At 60.7% G+C, this 10106-nt stretch overlaps 1 protein-coding gene across 2 annotated transcripts in view; it reads right to left on the bottom strand.

The window, feature by feature from the left end:
* Positions 1 to 8151, bottom strand: part of ZFPM1 (zinc finger protein, FOG family member 1) — a 34393-nt gene extending 26242 nt beyond the window's left edge. For both annotated transcript variants that reach the window (XM_075765760.1, XM_075765759.1), the window contains exon 1: positions 7832 to 8151. In XM_075765760.1, coding sequence (XP_075621875.1) covers positions 7832 to 7871 — 40 coding nt within the window. In that variant the 5' untranslated portion in view covers positions 7872 to 8151. The remainder of the gene's footprint in view (positions 1 to 7831) is intronic.
* Between the last annotated feature and the right edge of the window lie 1955 nt (positions 8152 to 10106).

Here is a 10106-nt window from a genome sequence, read left to right on the forward strand (position 1 = left end):
GCCGCCGGTCCCTGGAGACAGCCGGAGCCCACCCGAGATCCCGGTGCGTGCCGCAGCCGCATCCCCGCGGGTCCCTGGCATCCGAGGACAGCAGCTCCATCCCAGCGTGATCCCACGTGCAACGCGCCCCGTCCAGGCGGCTCCCAAAAATTCTTTGCCCACCCCAGGGCTCTGCCCTCCCGTTGCCAGCCCCGAGCACGGGCTGGGGAGGGCACTTTGGAGCAGAAAACCCCAACCCACAGGGCACGGCCAGAAAGAGGGAAGGGAAAAAAATAATAATAAAAATGGACTGGAGGTTTTTCCCTCCCCTTGCACTCCCTTCCCTACCTTCTTTTTGAAAAACATAATTTATCTGTGTATTATCAAGAAATCCAGACACTTTAATCAGTGAGCTATGAAGTCAGTATTTCCATTCTTATCTAGCGGAGGAGTGGAAATGGAGAGCAGATAGGCAGCTCCGAGCCGGTCCGTGGTGGGGAATGTTAATGGGAGGAGCGGCAGAGCCATTGGCTACCGAGCTGCCGCTATCGCTGCCATTATCGGGGCGTTATCAAGGCAACCATCGCAGCGCAGTAATGGGGCCAGTTCAACTTTCCGCATTATCATAGGAGCTGGAAGTAGCATGAGAGGCCTCGGCTGGGAGACGGAGAAGCGAGCGAGCAGCCCAACTTCCCAGCGGAGGAAGCTAAAAGCAGCTTTTCCTCCCTGCGGTCCCCTGAGTTGGTGATGTGCAGGGCGATGCTCTCCTGCCTTGGCATCCTCTTGCACATTCTGGGTACCGACCCCAAGGCGCATCCCCAAAGCCCTGGGTATCAACCCGTTGAGCATCCCCAAAGCCCTGGGTACTGACCCCAAGGCACATCCCCAAAGCCCTGGGTATCAACCCGTTGAGCATCCCCAAAGCCCTGGGTACCGACCCCAAGGCGCATCCCCAAAGCCCTGGGTACCAACCCCAAGGTGCATCCCCAAAACCCTGGGTACCGACCCCAAGGCGCATCCCCAAAACCCTGGGTACCGACCCCAAGGCACATCCCCAAAGCCCTGGGTACCGACCCCAAGGTGCATCCCCAAATCCCCGGGCCACGACCCGTGACTCGCCAAGGACGAGAGAAAACAATGCATCTATATTTCATCAGATGAACAAATTAGAGGAGCACATTTCCTCTGCGCACTATCGAATGGGAGATGTCAAGAAAATATGTTGATGTGAGAAAGAGGAGATAAAGAATTATTTTGGAGGAAAAAAGCCGTGGAAGGCTCTTATCTGGAGTGACTCATAGGCACACACTCCTTAACCCCACTGCAGCCCAAGGTCAGCAGTTACATTCCTTTCGGCATTTCATCCCTTCCAAAAAAACACGCTGCTGCAGGAACAATGCGGAGCCTTTGCCGGGCAGCCATCGGAAGAGGGAACTGTATTACCCCCGAAACACTTGAACTTTCCTGATAAAATAAACAGCGGGACAGCAGCCTGGCCAAGCCGGAGTGTCCAAAAGCCCTGAGTCAGGCAACAAAAACAGTCATGGGATGTGTCGCAGAAAAGAAAAAAAAAAGAAAAAAGAAAAAAAAAAGGAAAAGATACTGGCCTCCCGCTCCCATTTCTGCTCTTCTCCAACAGGGAGGAGCTGATTTATTCTCCTCCCCCCAGGAAGAAAAATCCATGCCCTCGGCACAGCCATAGGACTCGCAGAGCCAGAGCACAATGCGGGGCTGGCAGAGAGGCGTTTTCCACTTTTTCTTCTTAAATAAAGAAATCTTAAAATCACAAGGTTTCACCGCTCCTGCCGTCCCCCCCCAGTTGCTCCGACCGGTGCTCGGGGCCGCTCACACCCCTCTCGCCAGGCAGCCTCGGGTCCCGGCGCCGCCCTGGAAGGTCCGGGCTGGTTTTCCCTCCGCAGCATCACCCCAGCCAGCCTTTCCCAAGGCAAACTGTGGGGGTTTTTTTGCAGTAGGATGGCCATCACACGTGGAAAACATCCTCTTCCCTTTGCCCAGAACGGCAGTATTTGACCCCAAATCCACCAATGCCAAGCAGGGCACAGCGGCTCCGTCCCCGGGCTGTGCCAGTCCTGCTGCTCCCGGTTTGGGCAGCGACGTCCCTTCCTTTCCCAGGGACGCGGGGAGCATCGCCCCCGTGGCCGGCACAGGGCCGGGAGCATCGCACGGCACGGGGTGCCCCAGGGATGCTGCGGACGGTGGACGCGGTGACGTCGGAGGGTTTGGCTCCCCAAGTGACTTCACAGCACGTTGTCTTTGGGATGCTGCCACGGCTGGGTGGCTCCGACGGGTCCCCAGGAAGGGACGGGGCTGCCCCTCTCCAGGAACCACGGATCACCTGCACCATGGCACTATCTCCTTGCGCAATCTGCTGCAACACCCGTGGGGAAAGGATTGCTTTCTTCCCAAGCCCTGATTGCCGAGCTGGCCGGCTCGCAACTTGGCAAGAGGGGAACCTGCAGCTTGTTAGGTGGCCTCGTGATTCACGACGGAAAATAAGACCTTGCCCAACTGCACAAGTTCAGAGCCAGAGCTGTAAATCCCAGCCTGCGGTGGCTTTCCCGCTCTGCCACGGGATGTCGGTGACGGTCCCGGCGGTGCGGGAATCGGTGCGGGCATCGCCGCGGCTCCGCGCCTGCTCGGGGTACCCGGGGAGTGGGCGGCGCGGGGGTGTCCCCCGCGGGCACGGGAGGTGGAAGAGCGACAGCAGACACAAACCAACCCAACCCCAGCGCCCACGGGCCCTGGAAGCGGCCGCCTGCCAGAACTGCCGCAGCCTCCCTCGCCGGTGGGGCTGCCAGCACCGCCTTCCCGCCCCGCGGCGGCCGGCGGCCGGCAGGGATGCGCGCCGGGGCTCTCGGCAGAACTGGTTTTGCCGCGCTGCCAGGTGCCCCGCGCGTGGTTGCGGCCAGCCCGGTTCCGGCGCTCGCCCTCCAAGCATCCCGCACGCATCCTCTCTGCCCCACGTGGAGATGGGGACGGCCGGGAAGGGCCATCCTAGGAAAAATAAAAACCCCCAAGCGCAATCCCAAAACGGGCTCACAGGGTGCGCCGGCACCAAGAGAAGCGCCCGCACGGGGCGGCTGCGGTGCGTCCCCTGACTGGCAGGGCACGGTGCCGGCGGCATGGCGCAGCCCAGAGCCCCGTAAATGGAGATACTGCTCCGGAGAGAGGCGGAGGCAAGCTGTCCCCTCGGCCGCCAGCCGCCGAGCACGGTGCCGACTCCTCTCCCGGCCGCAGGACCCGCGGGGATGTTCACGCCTGGACCACCGGCCGTGGAAGAGGAGAGAAACTTCTTCCAGCATCACCTGCGGCTGGTCCAAACCCCTCACCGAGCCAAAGCATGGCTTCCCCGCAGCGCTGCCGAGTTACCGTCAGGAAACGGCCGGCGATGACCAGGATTGCTCAGCACGGTGGGCGGTGGGCCCTGATGGATGCGTCCCACCAGGGCCGCGGCATCGCCAGCCCAGCCCGGGCCAGCCCCCCTGCGGGGACCACGATGGGTCCTCACCTCCGGGAGCCCCAGATGCCGCCCATGGCGCATCCCAAGAGGCCGACAGCTTCTGGGATGGGCAGACCCGCTGCGGAGGCAGATGTGCCGTGGGACCTCGCTGCCTGCACCCCTGCCAGCAGGACCTGCCACTTTGGGATGCCACTGAGTCAGGGCTGGCAAATGCCTCGGCGGGGAGCAGGGGGGGTTTGCACAAGAGGGGAGGGGTTGGCAGGCAGCGCCCCTGGGAGCAGCAGACGTGTGGGACACGGAGGTGCCACCCCTGGGATGCCAGAAGGCACGGGGAGAAAGAGGGGGGCTGCGACACCGAGGCAGCCCCCAGGGAGGCACAGAAAATACCAGTTTTGGGAGCGGAGCCGGGAGGCCCTGCCTGCACCCAGCTCATCCCCAGGGAGCAGGCAGCAAACCCTCCCCACCCAGCAGAGCAGCCCGGGGTAACGCGCCTCCCCAGACACCCCAACGCCCACCCCGGCCCAGAGCATCCCTTCCCCGGTAGGCGTGGATGGGGAAACTGAGGCACAGAGGCTGGCAGTGATGGAAAAGTGTAGCAGCATCAGCGTGGCAGGAGGAGGGGGGGGGGAAACACCCAAGCGGAGGCAGTTAGTCACCTGCACGGACCGAAAGGAAAAGAGCGACTCAGTGAGCAAAGGGAGCAGGAGAGGAGCGGGCAGGAGGCGTGCCGGGAGCATCCCACGCCACCGGCTCACCACGCCGCCGCTAAAAATAGATGCCGGGTTGGCCACCGTCGTCTTTACAAGAAATGCAGTTTTCCAAGCTCCCGGGAAGGATGGCTCCCACGGTCCGGCCGGCACTGTGACCCCCCCATCCGGCACCGTGACCCCTTGGCCGGCATCACCGCAGAGCCCACGCGGGACCGGGGAGCAGCCGAGCTTGCAAAAGAGGAAAAGGGAAAAAAAAAAACAAAAACCCAAACAACAAACCCAAACCCAACTCACCCCATCAAAAGGTGGCAGGGTCTAACAGCGCAGATCGCACTCGCTATCTAACACCATCTAATAGCAATTAAAGAAAATCCACATGCAAAAATATGACGGTGCTTTTGCCTCCCCCCCCCCCAGCCCATGCATTTGCTCTGCAGAGCAGAATGGGAGATAACGATCAAAAAAGAAAGTCAAAGCTCTCATCAAACTAATGCAACATCTGCAGCTGATAACAGGCGCTGGGGAGAGCTCGGCTGCTCAGCCCAGCTTGTTCCACAGAGCACACGGGGAGGTGGCGGGGGGGGAAACCACCTTGAGAAATTAAAAAAAAAAAACCCCACATATGCAGCTGCCCCCCCATCAGATAATTAAAGCGCCTGCGTTAATCACATTTGCAATGGAACAAATTGTTGGAGCCCTTTTGCCCCTCTTTGCTGTGTTTGTTGTTGTAGCCGAATCCTGCTCTAGTCTGGTGGGGAGAGATAAGGGGTCCTTATCTCTCCTGGCAATCTCTATCAGGATGGAGATCGGGCCTCAGCGCTTATCGGAAGCTCAGATCTACTGTAGCTGAAAGCAGAATAGAAAGGGGAAAGGAAAGGAAAAAAAAAAAAAGAAAAGAAAACCCACAAACAGGCCCCTGCAACTACTACAAAAATGTTCCCTTCCAGTTAATTTCGGAAGGAAAAAAAAAAAAATATATATATATATATTAGAACAACAACAGAGGGAGAGGCACATCAGCAAGATGAGATCAATCTCTCGCTTATCAGCTTCCCCCATCGGAAGACCCGGCGGTGCGAGTGCACGCACAGGCAGCTGCCAGCAGCCTCGCTCATCAGCTGGGTGCCCGTACTCCCATGTTTGAAGTTAATAAATATAACCGGCTATCTGGGTTGGAGATCAGCTCCTGCTCTCTATCAGCTCCTCGCATCTATCTACCAGCAGAACAAAAGACAGACAACAACAAAAAAAAAAATAAAATAAAGAGGGGAAAAAAGAAAAAGAAAAAGCCCCAACCCCTCTAAAGCAGCTGCAGGGAGGTTGCTGGTTTTACAGCCACGGAGGGAGCGGGGGGCAAAAAGCAACTGTCATGTGTGTCCCCCCCCGCCCCCCCGGGGCAGGCACCCTGCAAAATGAAATAAAGAAACGCTCCGGGTGCTTTGTCTGCTATCGGAAGCCACCATCTAGATGCGATCGGCTTTCAAAGCCTCATCGCTGCGTGCCACCGGTGCTCCGGGCAGAGCGGGTGTCCCTGGGTGGGGCTCGGAGGGACCCCGCGTTGCTGGTACCCCCGTCCCCCTCCATCGCCGCATCACCCCGGCCCAAAAGGCAAAGAAGAAGAGGAAGGTTAAAGCAGCCGGTTAAATATAGTCCGGTGTCTGATCTTTGTCTTATCGCTCTTGGCGATCGCCCGCTCTCCCGGCGATCTCCCCTGCGAGCCTATCTGCGCATCGCATCGAGCTTTAGAAAAAAAAAAAAAAACACAACACAAAAAACAACACCCAACCAAAACCAACAAAACCCAAAGCCCAGAAGAGATGAAGCCAGAGCGAGAACATAGCGTCACCCAGGAAAATAAAATCAGCAGATACCAATCTGGAGGAGGTTTTTAATGCTCCAGCCGAGATGATAAAAAGGATAGACTTTGTGGAAACAGGTCCGGTCTGTACAGGAGAGGAGTCTGGTTACCGGAGCCCTGATTCATGCATACCTTCCCTCGGCGGGGAGAGCCGTCGGAGGCAGCGGCAAGGCGCTCTCGCCGCGCTCGCCGCCTCTAATGACTGTTTTCATGTTGACACATACAGGAAGGGTTCCAAGCTTTCAGCTTTTAATCAGTTTTGGCCATCGCCAGCGGCCTGAGATCAGCCTCCCACTTTATCGTTTCTTCACATCTCTGCAGAAAAGCAGCAGAGGAAGGAGATACGAGCCGCCTTCGCCCGGCCAAGCTGCCACGGCCTCATCCAGCCCCGTTTCCCTCCCACCCCTGCCAAGGTCCACGTCGGTGGGTGCCGGAACAGGCGTCCTGCCGTCGGCGCGTCCCCCCGCGCACGCAGCTATCGCTCGCCTCGGCGTTGTTATTTTGGCGGCTGCGACGCTACCGCTCGCTTCGGTCTTAACGCTCCCGGTTTAACGAGCTGGAGTTACCCAAGGAGAGATCGCCGGGCTTTTTACCGAAATAAAGCCGTGGAAGTTGGATAAAGCTAAAGGGGAAAACTATCAGAAGAAAAAAAAAATAATAAAAAATATATAGGAGGCAGCTGGGACTATTTTTAACTCTACCCGGGTAAAAGTCTAGCTGAGCTTTATCACCAGAGCAATCACCCCAGGCAGGGAAACAGGTAGGTGCAACTCAGCCTTGCAATTATTTCAAGAGAAAGATAAAGCGAGATTATCACCGGGTGGCCAGCCTTCCCTATCCTCCATCTCCCTCTTATCGCCAGCTTCCATCGACTCGAGGGGGAAAGGAAAAAAAAAAAAAACCAAAACCCACAACACACACAGACACACCAGCGAGGAAGGGAGAAAAGCCGAGCTAAGCCCGTCACCGAAAAACTTCCAGCGCTTTGCCGAATCTCTCGGCGCACATCCCCGCCGTACCGACCCCGCATCCCGGCCGCTGGGTTGGATTGCGGGGAGCGCGACCCTCCGGAGATGGGGTATCGGCTGGGGGAGACGCGGCCGGGGGCCAAAGTCCCCTGGGACCCACGGTGGTCCTTCCCGCTGTCAGCCCCGGCGTGTTCCGGCCCCGGCCGAGCTGGGGTGCAGAGCGGGAGTATGGGGGGGCCCCCGGGCACGGAGAAAGGTTGAGGCCAGCGCGGTCAGCGGGGACGATGACGGTCAGCGGGGACGATGGCCCACCACGGCCGGTGGCACCCACGGTGAGCGGGGGGGTCCCCGTGCGCACAGGGGAGCCCCTGGCAGGGTGAGGGGCTGCTGGCAGGGCTGGGGAGCCCCGGGGGGGGGTCGGGGAGCCCCTCACCCCGGCTCACGGCGCTGGATGGGAGGGAGGCGGGGGAGATAAGATCACAATTTCAGGCCGTCCCGACAGAGCGATGTTATCAGGACGGGACTTGCAGAACGGAATATTTTAAAGCCTTATCGGGGCCCCCATCGGGAGCCGGTACCGGAGCCACCGCGCTGGGGGGGGGGGGGGGGCGGGGGACGGAGCCCAAAGCGGGCGCCCGGTAGCGGGAGAAGGCACCCACCGCGGCCGTCCCGGGTGGGTACCGGGGGGGGTGAGGGGGCTCTGGGGTGCTGCCGCCGCGGGAGCGGTGCAGGAAAATAAAGAGCGGGGGGGGGGGGGGGCGGGGGTGTGTGTGTGAGAACAGAAGGGGGGAGCAGGCGGTAGCGGTGGGTGCCGGTACCGGTAACGGGGACTCACGTTTGATCTGCCGGGGGTTGCTCTGTTTCCTCCTGGACATCGCTCGGCGAGGGGCGAGCCCGGCGCCCCGGCTGGCGGCTGGGCGGGCGGCAGGTGGGTGGCGGCGGGCGGGCCCCCGGCTGCTCTCATGCCCGCCCGCCCGCCCGCGCTGCCGGGCCGGGGCCGGGGCCGGGGCCGGGGCCGGGGCCGGGCCGTACGCGGCGGAGCGGAGCCGCCGCCGCCGCCGCCGCCGCGGGATTTTCTCAATGGGGCGCCGCGGCCGCTCAAACCCGCGGAACGTTCCACGGGGGCGGGGCCTGCCCCCACCGCGCACCGCCGCGGCCGCCCATAGGCCACCGCCCCCCCTCCCCGACGGCCCCGCCCACCGGATGGCGTAGCCGGCCGCCGCGGCGGCGCGGGGCGGGGCGTGGCGCGGGGGGGCGTGGCGTGGGGGGGCGTGGCGTGGGGGGGCGTGGCGTGGGGGGCGTGGCGTGGAGCCCGCGGCGGGGGCGGTGCTCCCCGGAGGGCCCGATCCCTTTGGGATCCCCAAAGCCTCCCCCGTGTCCCCAGCGTGAGGCCCCCAACCCCCCCGCTTTGGGACCCTGACCCCCACCCCTTTGGGGTCCCCACCCTTCTTCGGGGTCCCCGACCCCTCTTGCATGTCCCCAACGCCCCCTTGGGGTCTCCAACCCCCTCCTTTGGGACCCCAACCCCTCCTTGGGGTCCACAGGCCCCTCTGCCTTGGGACTCCAACACCCCCTCTGGGGTTCTCCAGCCCCCCTTTGGGGTCCCCAACCCTCCCTTTGGGGGTCCCAATCGCCCTTTGCACCCCCATGCCCCTCTCCGGAAGGTCCCAAAGTCCTGCGGGGCCACCAATCCCCCCCTTCTGGGACCACAGACCCTCCCCCTTGGGGTCCCAACCTGCCCTTTGGGACCCTCAGACCCTCCTGTGGGCCCCCCCTAACCTTTCTATGGGGTGCCCAGGGCCTCTCTTTGGGATCCCAAACCCCTCCTAAAATCCGCTCGTTCGCGGATGGATGGTCCAAAAGGTCCCACCTGTGGCTTCCAGGGTCACCGTCACCCCGGCACGGGGTGGGGGGACACCCCAGGGCACACTGGGGATGGCGTAGGGGTGCTGGGTGCCCCTCAGCATCATCCCAGCTACGTGAGTTACGTCAGCTGGTCCTTGCCGCGGCAATTTCGGGGCTAATTGTGGGGTAAACAGAAGCTGCTTATATTTGGCTTCATGACGGGAATATTGCTGCTGTCAAAAATAACTATTTCTGCCAAAGCCGGCTCTCGGCCACGGCCCATCTTGGCTCGGGGGGGGGGACCAGTGGGGAAGCACGGGTCTGGTGGGCTGTGGGGACATGGCACGGCACGGCACGGCACGGCATGGTGTGGCACGGCAGCTTGGCCATGTCCCCTCTCCATCCATCCCTGGACATGGGGTGTGCTTTTTTTCTTCTTTTTTTTTTTTTTTTTTCCTTTTCTCCTCTTTTTCTTTATTTAAAGGGTTTTTTAATTAACTTCCTGTTCCAATGGTGGGATAATGAGTTTTAAGCAGCACATGATTCCAGTAAAGAGGTCAAGCCAGCAATGAGGATGTCAAAAGAAATTAAGTCAGGAATTAAGAAGAGTTCCAGGGGAGAAAAAAAAAAAAACCATTGAGGGACGGAGATGCTGCCGAGGACAAGGCTTTGCTCTCGCCACACTTGGCCGCCCGCCCCTCAGAGTGATCCCGATGGCATTTTTCACCTTGTTTGGCCCCGAATCGCAGCCTTCCTGGAGACCGTCAGAGCCCAGGGCAGGCAGCTCTGCTTCCAGAGCCCGTCCCTTCCCCGCCGCCGCTCACGTGCGGGACGACATCCAGCTCCTGCCCGCGACGGCTTTGCAGGCTCCGGCCCAAGGAGGCTCTGCTGCTTTCGGGGGGGGGGGGGGTCTCCATCCTACCCCCCACCCCTCGGCGCGGCTGCGGGTGTTTTGGGGTTGGGGGCCAGTGCAGCGCTGCAGACCCAGCCGGCTCCTCCGGCACATCCATGGCATCACAGCACTCGTCTCATTTACCTGGCATGTCGTTTACGCTGAGACAATTAGACAAACCATTTAATTAAATGCAGCACCAATAATTGCAAGGACCTGGGAGCTGGGGGGTGAGCAGACACGAACAGGGTGCCCAAATTTCCTCTCCCCAGAACAGAGCAAGGGGGATGTGGGCTGTTCCCGGCTCTTTGGGCTAGAAAACGCAGTGACAGCATCCCTCGAGGGGCCGAGGGGACAGACCCGGGTTGCTGTC

The sequence above is a fragment of the Balearica regulorum genome, chromosome 13 (assembly GCF_011004875.1).
Source record: "Balearica regulorum gibbericeps isolate bBalReg1 chromosome 13, bBalReg1.pri, whole genome shotgun sequence".
NCBI classification, from domain to species: domain Eukaryota; kingdom Metazoa; phylum Chordata; class Aves; order Gruiformes; family Gruidae; genus Balearica; species Balearica regulorum.